A 16,340-nucleotide genomic window follows, 5' to 3' on the forward strand; every position below is an offset into this window, starting at 1 on the left:
GAACAAATCAAATTAAGTCGTAAAAGCAATATCAATAGTGCAGGTGCAGGACTGAGAATCATGTTAAGTCTTCTGTTAAACCACCATGGGGTTGTTCCTATAATTGCCATAGAAGACCCATAAACTAACCAAAACTTCCCAATAACCTGGGCTGGGTTTATGGCAACTTCAAAAGATATTATTTCCCAAGATATTCTTTTCTCATTTGTAGAGAAATGTATGTTTTATGTATAGCTTATGGATCTGACAATGCATTCCCATTAAAGAGAGTTACAATACCATTATCATGAAAAGGAAACCGCAAATGTACTAGTAGTTTTCACAGGTTTATGACACTGCACATTTTATTTTTTATTTTGTACCAAATATTTATCAAATTAAAACCAGGAGAGGATTTTACCTCTTTGTAGTCTTGTAAAACCATGTAACTTATGTTAAAAATGTTTCATTTTGAATGCTGGTTTTGCATTGTGAATAAATACTGTTGGGATGAGGTGAAATGCAATATAATAAACTCACAAATGTTACACTCCCAGTTTTATAACTTCAAAAATACTGCAGGAAGGCTGAATGGAAGTTTAAAAAAGGTCCTTAGAGAAAAACTGTGGTTTTACTCAACAGAGTTTATGTCAACCCCAGGTCAACTAAGCATTATACAGCATATAAGCATTTCATATTTTATTTTGTTTGTGGACTGTAAAAATTTCATAAATGTTTGATAACAGAAGAGTTCTTTTTGCATCATTACATAAAACTATCTTTTAATTCTTGATGTTTAAGTGATGACATCTTAAAAAAAGTTATTTTGGGTCCTGTATTTCTCATATTTTCTTGACTGAAATCTTAAACCTGTGAAAGTCTCTAAAATAATTTTTACTAACTTCACCAGAACCAGAATTGTACTTCCAATACTTTAATTGAAACTAGGGAGACTTCAAAAAAAAGTTAAGATACATTATCAAGAATCATTGCCTGAAGTTAGGCACCTACAGCTTTACTCTTCCACACGAGTGACCTGATTTTCAGAAATGCTGAGGATAGTACAATTCCCATTAAACCATTGAGAACTGAGTATGTGGAGCTCACTAGAAAATCAGTTTACTTAAATGTCGAAATATAAATGCATGTGCCTAGCTTTTACTTCATATTTTTCTATGGTACCCTTCTTAACCAAACTACTTGTTTTTAAGTAAGTAATACTAGTTCTCCTCACGGTTTAAAAACACAAAACTTGACTGTCTAACAAATCTGATTTCCAAGTTAAACAGGGGGTTTCACTCTTAGGTCCATTGGTTGTTAAGTACCTTACTGTGTGATCCCGCTAGCCTTGATCTTTAGTAATACAGTCTCTAAACATTTAAACTTTAAGTTTTTGATGACTTTTCATAATTTTGAACTAATTTTTGAAAGTGAATTGTATCTTGCTGAATGCATTGCACAAGCCATCTAATTGCAATGTATCCTTCATTCTAAATATGCAAATATCTGACATTGAAATAAAAAAAGATGAACACCATAATCCTAAGCTTTGAAATCAGATCCTGATGCTATGTCTATCAAAATCAGTTGTGTTATGCTGGAATAAGTTTGAGTTCATCAGACTATGTTGTAGCATTTAAAGGAACTTCCGAATCAGAACTTTTTTTGAAATTGCTTATGATAAAGCATGAAACAGAATGGGATAACTGATTTTCAGAGAACTCTGGCATTTTCACTGTAGCAAAATATGCTCTTCTTTTCTCAGTGAATTTAAGAATGTATTTGCAAAAAGTAGAAATGTAATGAGAAACTGTCAGTCTGAGTCACTTTTCTGACCACTCTATAATCCAGTCTGACACTGTATCCTAACTCACCCTATTATGCCTAGATACAATGCAGAACAGATGTAAAACTTGTCAGTGCATGCTGTTAGGTTCTGTAATACATAGACACAAAGGCTTAAAAGGCTTTTATATAAATCCACAATTAAGATTCCATAAAACCTCTTGAAGTCAATTTTTGTTGAACCATATCAATAGTTCATCACTAAATTCACTCATTTTGTACCTTTCCTGTCAAAAAATTGGAAGGCTTAATTTTGTGATTTAGTTTCTTTTTGCAAATAATACATTAAAAAAACCCAAAACCTCTGTGGAAATGGACAAACATAAAAGCTTTCCTGGAGATCCTGTTCTGAGCTTTAAATCATCATCCTGCTTAATGCACCATTGGAGATATATACTGCAGCTCACCCTTGTCATCAAGCTGGCTCTGTTTAGGCTGCATAATTTACCTGGATGTTCACATTTGCAAACTCTGACTACCTGTCAGATGAAACTCGTTTTGTTAAAAATCCGTGACGTCAATCCATAAAACAATTAGTCTTTCAGTGTTTGAAGTGTTTTATAGGAAAATGCATTCTGCTCATGGAGCTGTTTGAACCATAACCAAATAATATGCTTGGTGAATAGTTCATGCTTCATTAATCTGAAATTTATTGGTAAAATAATATTATTCAGCCCCTTTTAAAATAGCCATGAAGCCCACCGTTTTTTTGTGCTTAATACATTACTGTTGAAATTATCAGCAGTTACTGTGAAATACCATAGAAACTGTCTAATAAATGTGATGGATTGTGTAATTAACTCTTGATCAGCACCGTTTTTCAAAGATGTTACCCAGTGAACCTGAGGGCATTTTATGACCTTCACACTGGGTATACAGCTAATTACTCCTTGGGCAATAATTACTAAGTTTTTTTAGTCTCAGTTTGTCATTTTGTCTTATAAATTATTATGGTATTGAGGTTCTCAATCCACTTGGCTATAAAACTGCAGCTCTCAGAGGGCTCCCTAAATTGTCTTGTGATTGTATGGATTACACCAACTTCATTAAGTAGATTACAGGGATGTCTATTTTGTAGGTTTTCCATTGATCGGCATACTGACCTTGAGAGACAGTTCAACATTAATGCAGAAGATGGGAAAATAACTTTGGCAACACCGCTGGACAGGGAAACAAACATGTGGCACAACATAACTATTGTAGCTACTGAAACTAGTAAGTATTTGTGTATATTCACTTTTAGTTCTGTTGGTTTTATTATAAATTTTAACAGTGTGTGTAGAGGAAACTGTATATAATTCAGTAAAAAGTAAAACACATTTGATTTTTAAATTACAGAATTTTTGAAAGAAAACTTATTTTTGAAAGAAAACTTAATTTCTGATGAAGCTCCATTCATTTCTTTTAGCTTTCAAAACTGCATTTTTTTCAATAAATACAGTAGTAGAGATTTTTCAAGAGATACATGAGTATATTTGTTCAGGATATATAGGGTAAATGTTAAAAAATGTTTTAAAGAACCCCAAACAAAGCATTATATTTAGTTAGTTAAGATAAAAAACCCAAAGCTTTGCTATTGTAGAAGTAAATTCTAGACTTAACCCAGAAGTTTTTAATACTGAGTGGTATTATGTTTCAGTACCATACGTTATTAAACACACGGGTAATGTTGCATGAAAGTAGTCCTATTTGATACATATGAATAAATCCACCCATGTACAGCTATAGACACGAACTGTTGTGACTGATCTGTACACCTAAGTCATTGGGAGCCAGGAGTGTCACCCTGTCTGGGAATATGGGTCCTAGATTTTGTTCGGGAAGAATTCTTATTTGGAATTGTAACTGCTGTTGACAGAATCACGTATGACAATATATTTTATTATTAATACTAGCACTGTATTTTAGACTACATTTGACATAAACATGTTGCAGTAAAAGAACAGATTTAGAACGAGAGCGTTATCCCATGTCATCATCTTAACTGAAACACAAACTATGAAAATGTTCCTGCTGACTTCTCTATTTTGCAGTCAATGTATATGCATAATTCCCATACGTGCCTACGCACTTGACACTGTTGCAAGAATATTTGTCTTTAGAGCCTGATGATCAGTGCTGCTAATTCTTGCATGTAGAAAATAAGGTGATGTCAATGCTTGCTTTTCCCCCCAGAGTATCTTTTTTAAAGGATATAGTATTATGATAAAGAAGTTCTAATGCTCAGTTTGATAGTACTCTAGCGATGAACATCTTGTTAGCATCTTTTATCCTCCTATTCATTATTTGACCTGTTTTTCTTGTCCAGTATTTTTCTGTGGTACTTGTTTTCAAAAATGAACATGTCAGGAATCTGTGACAGATAACTGAAATGGCACATATAAATGAGAAAGAGAGGTCTGACTATAAGTAAGCTCTGAACTTACAACCCCTGTAAACTGTATTCCTACGACCTACCTTAGTAATTTGTGTATTTCATTACTAATAGTGCAGTACTATCAACAGTGGCCTGTTAATTACTACTAAATCATGTGGGCAAACACTACTTTCATACATTAGCAAGAATACATTCTGCTTGCAGAAAAACCAGAGCCGACACAGGGATTCAAACTACGTAAGGAGAGAAAGTTAAGCTCTGGTTTCACAGAACTTTTTTTGCCCAGGTTAATATTAAACTGGTTAATAATTTTGATGTTTTTAAAGGAGAAAGATACAAAATTTCCATACCAATTTTCTCAAGACATGAGGAATGTCAAATCGTGAGCTTTACCAATGGCATGGAAAGCAGAATTATTATTTGTGAAACAAAGTTTTCAGATGTTGGAATACTAAGATGTAAGGTGAAGTAATTATACATTTTGTTTCCTCCAGAAAGTTTAAAAAGAACAAATTAAAAAGAAAATAGTTTTTCAAGAAACTTCTCCAATTAATTTTTTGATGTCCCTTATATATGTGTGTCAGACCAAAGTTAACAGAAGTGCACGCTACTAAGCCACATCAGAATCGAGTCTGCCTGTTGCATCTTCAGATTTTTCAAACATAATTATACTCAAGAATTTTGTAAGAAATCAGCCTTGTCATTAGACTTCATGGCGGCCTCAGCATCTATCACTATTGTAAAATTGCCTCTTATACAGGCTGGCTATGAAAATAATAATGCAAATCTTGTTCTAAGCGTTTGTGTTCCTGCTGATGGTTGAGGTTTTTTTGCATTCCTAATATAATTATTTGACATTTACATAAAACAAGAGCTTAATTTCATACGCTACTATCTTTGCTTATTTAAGAGATATTATTTTTAAACTCCTCATGCAGACAAGATTGGTCTGGCTGAATTGAGAATAACTGCTTCTGCATTTTCACTGGCTTGAGGATAAAGATATTTAGATTCAGATTGGCTGATGTCTTTGAAAATGATCAGATTTAGAATGTGTGTGGATAATTTTAAACATGCTGCTACTTTTTAATCTGAGTGCCCCAAAATATGAACTTAACACTTTCATGTCTAGCAAAACTAGGAGTAGAAACACAAAAGCATGAACCAGTGGGGACTGTGATTCTTTTCTGTAAGTACTTAACGGGCAAAAATCAATTTGGGGTGGGTTTTTTTGGTTTGTTTGATTGTTTTTTGGTTTTTTTTAGAAGGACATTTTCTTTTTCTACTCATGGGCAGCCATCTGGCTAGTTCTAATTCAGAACAAATTTGTGCTAGTGGTGACAAATAGTATTACCATCACATTCTGAGACCTCTGCAAAGTGAGAAATTTGGAGGGTGAGACATTTGGGGACAGACTTATGGTAATGGTTTTAAACTAAAAGAGCGTAGATTTAGACTAGATATAAGGAAGAAATTTTTTGCAATGAGGGTGGTGAAACCCTGGCACTGGTTGCCCAGAGAGGTGGTAGATGGCCCATCCCTGGAAACATTCCAGGTCAGGTTGGACGGGGCTCTGAGCAACCTGCTCTAGTTGAAGATGCCCCTGCTCATTGCAGCAGGGTTGGACAAGGTGGCCTTTAAAGGTCCCTTCCAGCCCAAAGATTGTATGATTTCCCTCCTTTCACTCTCCCATCACTAACAGACTCCTTCCAGCCCCTGGGAAGGAATTTCTAGTTGTCTGCAGCCTTTCTTCTCAGGTGGTTAACTAGCCAGACAGACTAAGGAAGAATTGCATTGAGTGGCTGCTCCTCAGACAGTTGCCCAAAACAGTTGCCCAAACTTTCGTGTTGCCTTTATGTTCTGGTTCTCAGAATATGTAGACAAGTTGCATATAGTTTTATGCCTCCCGTTTAAATCACAGTAACTACGTTGCATATTGGTTACATGCCCCCTAGAGATAATTCTTCAAATATTTCATCCATCTGAATCTTCTTTTGGTTACTAAAGATGAAACAATGCAAAGAGTGATCAGTGAAAAAGACTGGACTGAAAGTGATTAGTAAGGTACAGGTGATATTTAGGTGACAGTTTCAGTATTTCAGATTTAGTTATACATTTTCCATTAATTCAGTGAAAAATCAGTAGATAAATTCCTTCTGAAGCTTTAATCCTCTCAACTACTAGCCTTAAATCTGTCTACTCTTAAATGTTCTATTCCTCTTGCATATTTTTTCTATTGTATGATTTCTTATACTTCTTTCTTATGTTGTCAAATGAATTTTTGCTTCTTTGTTGTTCAACTTTTTTCCTCTCTGATCATGTGGTGACTCCTCCGTGTTGGTGAATTCTGTCACATGGATTTTTAAGAGAAGAGAATGTTACAAAGAACTTTGACCTCTTTGAGAGATCACTCTGAAATACAGGCTTAGGATTCAAAGAAGAAATATATGTATTAACACTCGTGACAAGAAGGAAAGTTATTGCACCTATGAATTGATTCTTAAATTTTCTTTATACATTGCCATACATCCAAGTTTACTCCGCTTAATGAGTCAGAAGCAGACTCACTGGCAAAATTACCCTTCCCTGAGAACGTACCTTTTGGTCTGTGGATATAAAAGCTGAAATTTGTTTTCTGTCACTGACTCTGGACTTTAAATACTAAACTAATGAGATTTCTCATCGTTTTGTTGTGTAGCTGAGACTTACGTGAGCTTAAAACTCTATGCTGAGGTTGGGAGATTTATTTTAGCCTAGATGCTTGCAAGAACGGGGGTGGATGTAGGCTTGCTTTGTAAGTCAGAGCTGATTATGCTGTTCCTATGTTTGAGCTCTCTGGAGCTATGCCCTGAACAGGAGAGGAAGATGAGGGCACATGCAAGTATTCTCCGAAAGCCTGAATTGCAGTGCGGTCAGAATGAACGATTAACTTACAAACATTTCTTTTGGTGCATCTTTTTTGTATTTACAAAGGCTCATCACATCTTTGGTTCTTTGGTACTTATTTTTAAGTGGAATTTTCTGCCATTCGGTAAAATCTAGTAAAGTCAGGATCCTAATAGTCATACATGATCCCATTCATCTGAACACACAAATGCATTTTTTTAGGTTGTAGAAGTTACAATTATAGCTATAACAACTGTTCACATTGACATGCTTGTGCTGCTTGCATTAACTGGTTAGCAGTTTCGCTGGGCAGTGAAGCAGAGCAGAGTTCAGGCTGGGCTAACCTCAGTATTCTCTCAGTTTCTTGTACAGGGTTTGCAGTACTTACCAAGTTACGTGTTGTCAGTGCTACTTAGCTACTAAAAGAAAGTCAAATAGCCATGATTTATTTATTAGAACATTTTTGCTACAGTTTGCACAGATTCTGAATGGACTTCAGAATCACTGATCATTCAAGCTATCAGATTGTCATACATGTATAAGGCATATAATAATTAAACTTCTGCCTCTAGCTCCATAGATTTCCATTTCCACCTTTTAATTGCTGTAACAGCCTCATTGCAGATATTTCCCCAGCATCCTCACTGTGTGTCTCATTAATACTAAGAAAATGCCCTTTACTTCAGTCATTGCTGGTTAATTGATATAACAAAAGCAGTAATAAAAGGAGAATTAATGTAGTTTGAAACCAAAGCAGAGACTTATCTTGGAGAAGCTGTTTTAACTTAGGCAAGAAACAAATGTATTAGTAACATAATTTAACTGCACAACATTCCTCTAATTTAAATATGAATATCCTGATATTTGCATACTCATCGCTCCTAAACAGTAGCTAAGATCTGCTTGAGATACAGGGTTCTAGTGAATTCTTTGAAAACAAAAACTATACTATAATGCATTCACTATTAGCGACGCTTATCTGGAATTCTCTTTTTAAAAAGTGAGGTAGTCCTTTTCTCAAGAATATGTGTATTACACAGAAGAAATTCATTGAATGATGCCATAGGTTTCAACAAGAAAAGTCTTCTAAACATATTCCAACTGGCAGCCTCTGAGATGTGTGAAAAACACACCAACAAATAATAGAAACCATAGCTCATATACTTTAAAGCCAACTAAATGATGATCCCTTTGAAGTCCCCAAGCTTTCTTTCACTTGACATAACACTGAGTGGGCTACTCAAGATCTCTGTTTTCTTCCTAGCCTTCGTATGACCACGTGCAGCACTGGGTTCCTCAGACTGCATCCAGGTCCAATCCCAGTTACCGTTTGTGAGGTACTACTGTGAGCACATTCAAGCACAGAGAGGTTCTTTTATAAGGACTATGGGCTCAAGCCTTTTCAGACATACTGTGAAATACAGAGATGAAGTGTGCATCCGTTTGCTCTCCTGCGTCAGGTTACAAGAAGGCTTTTCTAAAACTTCTTCTTCTCACACTGTGTGTATCGCAGGCACGGACATGCAACAAATCAGTCCGATGGGGAATTCCAAAGCCAGTGCAGGACTGCCTGGGAGAGAATATTTCTCTTAGCCTGGAGCAATGCTTTTAGCCAAGTTTTAAATCTCTGAATGATGCGTTTTAATTGAATTTCTGTTTTCCTTATTCTCCAGGCACTGCAGTCATGGAGCTATTATTTTCATTTTGATTTACTGCTTTGTCAAATGTTTCTTGGTATTCAGTTTCACTTGCCAAACAAAAAGCATACCACTGGCTAGCTAAGCCCCCTGCCCAAGTACTTGGCAAAGTACCAGAACTGCCACAACTTGTAGAATTTCTTGTGATTTATTAGTCAAAGCAATAGATGAAAATATAGACAAGATCTTGAAATGGAAATGATGATTTGACCACAAGAAATATTTTCCAGGCATAGAGCACAGGAGTCTCAAGGACAAAGCTGTGAGCTCTATCTGACAAAGGTAATTACCCATACCAACTGCATTCTCTTGAAATGAAGAAGTATGAGGCAATTTTATCACCTAATGGGAAAGGGCATAAAGCCAGAAAGACTCTTTATGGTTTACCAGGAATATAAATACAATAATTGAATCATCACTCGGCACATGCTCTACTAAAGTTATCTACATTGTATATTCCTTTAAAAAATACAAGGACACTAATTAAAAAGGAAGAGACACATAATTACTCTTCAGAATAAGCCTTCAGCCACAATGTGCTTTTTAATGCCATGAATACCTTTGCTTATGCTTTCATCTATTTAACTTTATTTAGTCTTCTATTGTAAAAAATACTATAGATGTTATTAGTAATAATTCTAACATTTTAGGAAGTTACTTTCATGCATCATATAATTACCTCTAATTTAGGGCTGCGTAAATTTCAGTAAGTTTTAGAAAGAGAAGGAAATAAGCCTTTATGGAGTTTTAAATGGGAGAAGGTCAGGAATATTAACCTTTTTTGCTCAACTCTTTTTTCTCTGGCTTAGTGGAACTCTAACTAGATAATCCATCTTTTTTGCACAGAAACACAGAATTTAGTAAGGTAGTTTTTATTCATTTGCACATAATATAGGGTTATGCAGAACTCCATAGATTCTAATGGTCGCAGAGCTTTTGCCATTGGTCAGTGGAGGGCTGGTATATCACGTAAAGCTAGTTTGCAGTTCTCAGCTATGAACGTGCATTCAGACATAATCGCAAACTTTCCCATTGGTGGTTTTCACAGCTCAAGAATAGCAGGAGAGGTGATCCGCATGGGTAATAGCGTGGGAGTGGCCATATTATGCAGAAATATGAATGGGGATGGTGTGTTTTTATGAAACAATCTCTATATAAAATGGTCTCAGTAGTTCAGGAGCAAGTATTAAAATTCAGGTATGGGATGCTGAATAGAAGTTAGCAACCTCCGATTTCCGCAAAAAGCATGTAAGGCAGCTGTGAATAAAGGATCTCAGTAATTCAGTGCAAAAAAAAAAAAAAAAAGTCAGAGGAGGTAATAAGCATAATTATGGCAAGGAAAAGGAGAGAGTTTTGCATGAACAGTCTAACTTTTATTTCTGGTTTCAGGTCATTGTAAAGCCAGGCTAGACATCTTGGTTCTAGATTTGCAAATATTGATTTCACAAATCAATATTGAGATTCAAATACAAATCCAAATACTGGAATTGAGAACACTGTTCAAAGCTTAAAACACAACAGGTTAGGCTACTAGGTGGTGTTTTAGAGGGGAATAAAGCTTTCTGGGACACAAAACAGAAAAGGATTCAAGTAAGGAATACACGGGTCATAAGTGAAAAGGTACTTGACTAATTCATGTGAATTATGTTTGTTAATTACTTCCAGAAAACTGGACGCATGGTTAAACTGACAATATACATATTCCATTAGCAGAATGAGTGCATTGTTAAACTGAACAATTAACAATTGGCCATCTGCACTTCGAACATTTTATTAGTATTTCTGAAGAAAATATGATTAATCTTAAAAATACTGTGTCTAAGTCAATATTTTTGAGCAATTTAATATGCATGATGTATTAGCATATTAACAATATAATTGCTCTAAAGTGTGGGCCAGATTCCTGACTCTCTTATGCTAGCGGAACTCCTTTGATTAAGCTGGCATTGAGCAACACAGCAGCAAATCATGCCCTGGTACATTTGTTGTGTCTTAAAACTTTTCTTCAGTCAACTTTCTTGCTTCCTGTTCACTGGTTTATTTTTTAAGGCAAATCCTTTTCTGTAACTTAATGGCGCCGTATTATTTTCTGGAAATATTTTCTTATTGTTATATTTAGAAATTAAAACCTGTTACTTCCTTACAACGATTAAGGCATTACCCTGCCTCAGAAAATCTGGAATCATAATTAGATTTGTGGAGTTGTAATCCTGTGTGTGTGAAGATCCTGTAGCATTTCATCACACTGTTGTTATTGCTAGTGTCTATAATAAAGGTCACAGAAATCTGTGGTTCCCTATGCTTTTCTGTGGTTCCCTGTTTTCCTAGCTCTTTTTTCTTCCTTATTGGTAGCTGCCACAAGGAAGTGGAAAAAACTTTTTTCAAAAGCTTTTAGCAGACTCTGACTTTTGCTAAAATGATGGGTCTGTAGAATAGTGCTTCCTCATTGCAGATGCTTCCAGAGATACAAATGCTGTTTTGCTATTGCTTATTCTTGAAGTTAGGTGTTTTTTTTTAATTTTGCATTTATTTTTGAAAAAAAAAAAAAACTGTATAACTTCAAACATTTCTAGCTTGCCTTTTTTATAAGTCCGCTGCTAATAGTTGCTAAACCTTAAGCCATATTTTTAATTTTTGCACTGGTAACAATTCACCACTGAAATGTGTAACACAGTTTATTATGAAAGTGACATAACTGCAAACTACATCCTGACTTGCATCCTCATTAGAGACAAATAAAGCTCAATAACACAGTACTGTATCAGAAATACAGGTTGTTTTCCGCCAACATTTGTTTCAGTTTGGTCTCTGGATAGATATGTGGGTGGAAGGATGTTGGCAGTGCACTTTTTTGGTGGGTTTTTTTCCCCCTTAAGGATTTAGTTAGGATCTGTGAATAAAACGCAATTGTTTTCATTGTCATAAACCTGACATGACTATAGCAGCTTCCAATACAACCTGCTCAAGCAGCTATACTAATAATTTATTTTGAATTATGTGTTTGTTTACTCACATTGATGTGTCACATACATCTTGATTATGTGTCACTATGAATATAAAGCTCACTGTGGTCAAAATTAGATACTCAGAAGAACAGTCTCTAAGGACATGCTGTTTGCATCGAGAACTTCTGACAAGAGACAAGTACCCGTAATTACTACTCAAATATTGAAAAGGTGCTACAGTTTCTGATTAGGATGCCCCTTCCAACTCTTTTCAAGCCTCATCCCATTCCTTCGTTCCCCCTACTTTAATATCCTCCCTTCTTTCTCCTAGTGCATAATCCCATGCAGTCTAATCACTCTTTCATGCAATATATAGGTTACATACATACAGACATACATACGCAGTAATGAGCACTCATGTGTTACCTAGTACATGTAGTATCTACTATATCTTCTAGCATTTTCTTTTTGGAGTCCATGATACTGAATAGGAAGTGGTGAAACTAAAGTGGATTTTTCAAAATATATCACGATTAAAGAGAGGCTGCCATTCAAAGTGATTTATAATAACCAGAAAGCCTTGAGTTCCTGGGTTGTCGGGTTTTTGGGAGGGTGGCACGAGCGGTGGGAGTTGCCTGTGCTTCCCATTCCCCTCCAGCTCTAAGGTGGATATGAATTAGTTTCAGCATTCTCTGCTCCCTCAAGGACAAAATTACAGCTCGCTTACCGTGGCCCCTGGTTCTCAGGTAGCAGTTAGTAACTTTTCCTCTCATGGTGAATGGCTAAATTTAAACAGAACAGTGTCTTTTGATTTTCCCTTATAGCCAGGGTTATGGTAGAAGAGACTCTCTTCACAGCTGTAAACTACGTTTGAAGGAATGCTTTGCTTTTCCAATCTAGGTTTGCCTTTCCAAGCCCTTTTGAGCTATCTGTCCATTCAGACAAGTCAATATCATGCATATACACCAAACAAAATTTGATACTTCTGCAAACAATTACAAACATTTCCACTTTTGCAAATAGATTTTTCAATTCACAAAGGATCAGAGGTAATTACAGAATAACTATTCGTTAGGCTGCTGAACAACTGTACAGCTTAATGGTATGAAAAATAGCACAGAGGTTGCATTTGAATATCAAACTATAGCCTGCCCTCAGATAAGCAAAATGGGGCTGATTCCATCAATATGTATTGTATCTGTATGAAAAGAATATATACTAACTTTTAAAAAATATAGTTTGATTATTAAGTTTTATAAATCAATGTTGATACTTTGAAGTTAACAAAGTACCCAGTTTAAGTCCCTGTTTTAATTGAAATTATATCCTTTTTTTTTAACCTTAAATTATTTTAAATGTAGAAAATACATAATGTAATATTAAGGACAAGGACTAGATTAAATTTCCAGAGTAGAAGAGATCTGACTAACTTCAGTAGAAGTTGAATCAGGCCTTGAAGCAAAAGGGAAAAGCGCATACCAGTCTATTTACATTACATTGCTACTCCAATGGTAAGCAAAGGACTCAGTGCAGGGTTAGGTGGAATGTCACAGATTGTCACTGCTTCAGTTGGACTCATTGATCTTAAGGGTCTTTTCCAATCTAAATGATTCTATGGGTTTAGAAAATGATCTGTTTGGTCTTTTTGCAGGCATGTTTCATTTTTCTGCAAATTGTAGGTAATTGATTCCAGATTCATATCTGTTCTGGGCTATATTAAACAATTATGTCTTGCGTAACCCCACAGAAAATGAAAGTCAGTGCAAACTTTGTCTGAACAGGGCCTAAAGAATATGACTTTTATTTAATTAACAATTCCTGGCATGGCTTGTGCCTCTGTCACAGAAATTTTACTCTCTCTTTTTTTCTTTTGGTATTATCAGCAACCTGAAAGTATAATCTGTCCTTAGTCCCAAGCTACACATCTTATATATTGACAAAAGGTAGGTATGTGGCCTATTTTAGTCACCTCTTTACAGATGGAGTTGATGAACTTTGGAAAGCTCCTAACTACAAATTCAGCTTTGAAGTCAAGGACTTGAAAATGTAGTCTGTCCTCAGTTTCCCCTCCCCTTGTCCTCCTTTCCAGGATACGTAGTTGAAATGCACTCCTCGCGCTCCACTTGGGTAGCAGGTCTGTAGGGTTCTTCTGCATCTGTCCATGCCTGTGGAAGCATGCATTTTGCAAGTCTGACATCTTTTTAATGGCAATGAGAGATAGAAAAGTGGACAAAAATGATGGAGGTGGAAGATGTTGAGCAAGTTAAACTTGTGACAGTCTATCAGTGAGGAAATAAAAATAGAGCGTAACATAGTTTTGCTCTTGACTTGTTCACCTTCTGGAGACCATAAGAAAATAAACCAAGTGATCTACTGAAAGGATACAAAACTTTTCAACTCCATTATTATTTTTCTCCCAAAGAACAACTTAAGGAACAAACCCAAGAAATGTGTTTCGCATCTTCTTCTTTCTGCCTCCCTCCCACACACATGTACAGGCAGAGGCTTGCCACAATCTGTACTCCTCTAATACGTTCCAGTATGCTGAAATAAATATAAATGGAACATTAATTTTGAAGCAGTGTTTGTTTCTTGTCTTAGCGACTTGTACAGAAGCTTTTCTGCTATGCACCGATATGTTTATATTATTTTATAGATATTCTACAACTCTTAGTATTTTCCCATCCTTTAAAAATATGAGAATTTTAGGAGGGATCTAAATCTTCATGACAACCAATCCTGTTTGGTTATACAAATTTTATCCTAATTCAGAAAGAGTTTATGTTCTGTTATTTTTGACAGAAATATCACCAATTACTGATGTCTTTTCCTGACAATTTCAGAGTTGGTTTCAGGCACTCAGTCTCTTGCATCAGATCATTACACAACACTTCAGAGAAATGAACGCAGTATGTGATTTCTATAGTTAAACTTCAACATAAATAAAATTTCAGTTTCACAGTAGCACCTTTGTTTCTCAGGATTCTTGAAGTTAGATTTGTCAGTTTTAATGTGGCAAAAAAAAAAATGTTATAAGCTGTGGTGTTATATAGGTAAAGGATTGTCAAAGAAAACAACCACATTAACCCTAACAGGAGAAATAAACTAGTCCTGCATGTAGATTATCTTAGTCAAGTCATCAGATAAAACCTTGATAAAGTCACGGGGAATGAATCTGTTAAAATACAGCTTAATAAGTTTGAAATAAAATGGATGTAAAACAAGTGCTGTTGTTTTAAGTCAGTGATTCAGATTTTGTTTTGATTTCTCTGTTAGAACTAGGACTTCCTCTACTTCTAATTTAAAATATTATTATAGTAGAAATTTCACTGAATCATAGAAGCATGAAATAGCCATTTCCAATCCATGTGGCGATGATAATTATAAAAGATGTGTTATTTTCTAGGAGTCTACTTTCTATTCAGGTACTTAATTTTAGTTAAAATGCAAGACAGCTTATGACTTTTTAAAGAGAACCTTGAAGTGATTTTGGATTATTTAATTAAATAAAGGAAAACTGGATTAAACTGGATTTCTTTGGGTTAGAAAAACGATGAACTTCATTTTGTGCAGCCAGTAATTCTCTTTCTTGGGGACCACTGCTCTTTAAGACTACTTGTTTCTGTATCTGTCAAGGAAGGACAGCAGAGGAGTGTTTTAAGGGTGTTTATGAAGTGTTTAAGTGTTTATGGGAGTCTAATAGCTGCATTATGTTCTGTTAGTTATGGCACAAGACCAAAATTTTGATTCATAAGATCTAGTTACTCCTAGCATTACTTGCTGCATGCAGTAACAATGTTAACAATGCTTAGTGCTTTGCATTACAGATTTCCAATGGTACACACATATCTCAGTTATGTAGGTTTTTTCCAGAAAGAAAGAAATGCATTGTTCACAATAAGAACTTGTGTGGGTCTGTAGCCCAAAGTTCAGGTTTGGAGAGACTAAATGACTTGATAATGGGATTTTTAAAATTTGACTTTATCTCATCTACCTCATCATTTTGTGTCAAACTCTGCAGCCTTTTTTAATCCTGAGTATGTTACTCAAAGATGAGTACCAGCAAGTTGTGTATTTCAAGCAGTTAATGTTCCAATAGAATCTTGAGAACTGGGGAGAAAAGCAGACGAGCTTTTTAGGTGCTTATAATTCTTGTAAGTATTTCAATATGCGTTTGTAAACTCAGCTGGACTTTCCATAATTTTTTTGAAATTTATTATCACTAGTAAAGTCCACTAGTTATTTTTACATTGAGTCATCCTTATATCCGTGTAGATATTCCTTTCTTCATGTGTGTGCTGTGCTCATCTACAGCAGACTACTGGATCCTAGAACTGTGGGCAGTAATTGAGACTTCAGCAGAGACATAGAAGGGCTGTACTTCTAGGAAATTATGTATATAATTTGCATATTCTTATAGCTACATGCTGTGCTGTGGCAGTGGCATCCACAGATGACCAACTGAGTGTATTTGAAATTTGAAAGTCCTGCACAGTTGTCCTGTGCAGCCTTACTCTGAAAAGACTTTTGGTAAACTAGACTAGTGGAAATTTTCTTACACCTCAATGTGCTAAATTTTAAAACCAAGCTATTGCTTCTCAAGTGACAGTC

At 35.4% G+C, this 16,340-nt stretch overlaps 1 protein-coding gene across 1 annotated transcript in view; it reads left to right on the top strand.

Annotated features, from left to right (window-relative positions):
• Positions 1-16,340, top strand: part of CDH8 (cadherin 8) — a gene marked incomplete at its 3' end in the record, with an annotated part of 135,745 nt that overhangs the window by 82,676 nt on the left and 36,729 nt on the right. Inside the window, exon 7 of the mRNA XM_082005744.1 lies at positions 2,903-3,039. Within this exon, the coding sequence (XP_081861870.1) occupies positions 2,903-3,039 (137 nt within the window). The remainder of the gene's footprint in view (positions 1-2,902; positions 3,040-16,340) is intronic.

The sequence above is a fragment of the Phaethon aethereus genome (assembly GCF_964289735.1).
Source record: "Phaethon aethereus genome assembly, chromosome: 13".
Taxonomy (NCBI): domain Eukaryota; kingdom Metazoa; phylum Chordata; class Aves; order Phaethontiformes; family Phaethontidae; genus Phaethon; species Phaethon aethereus.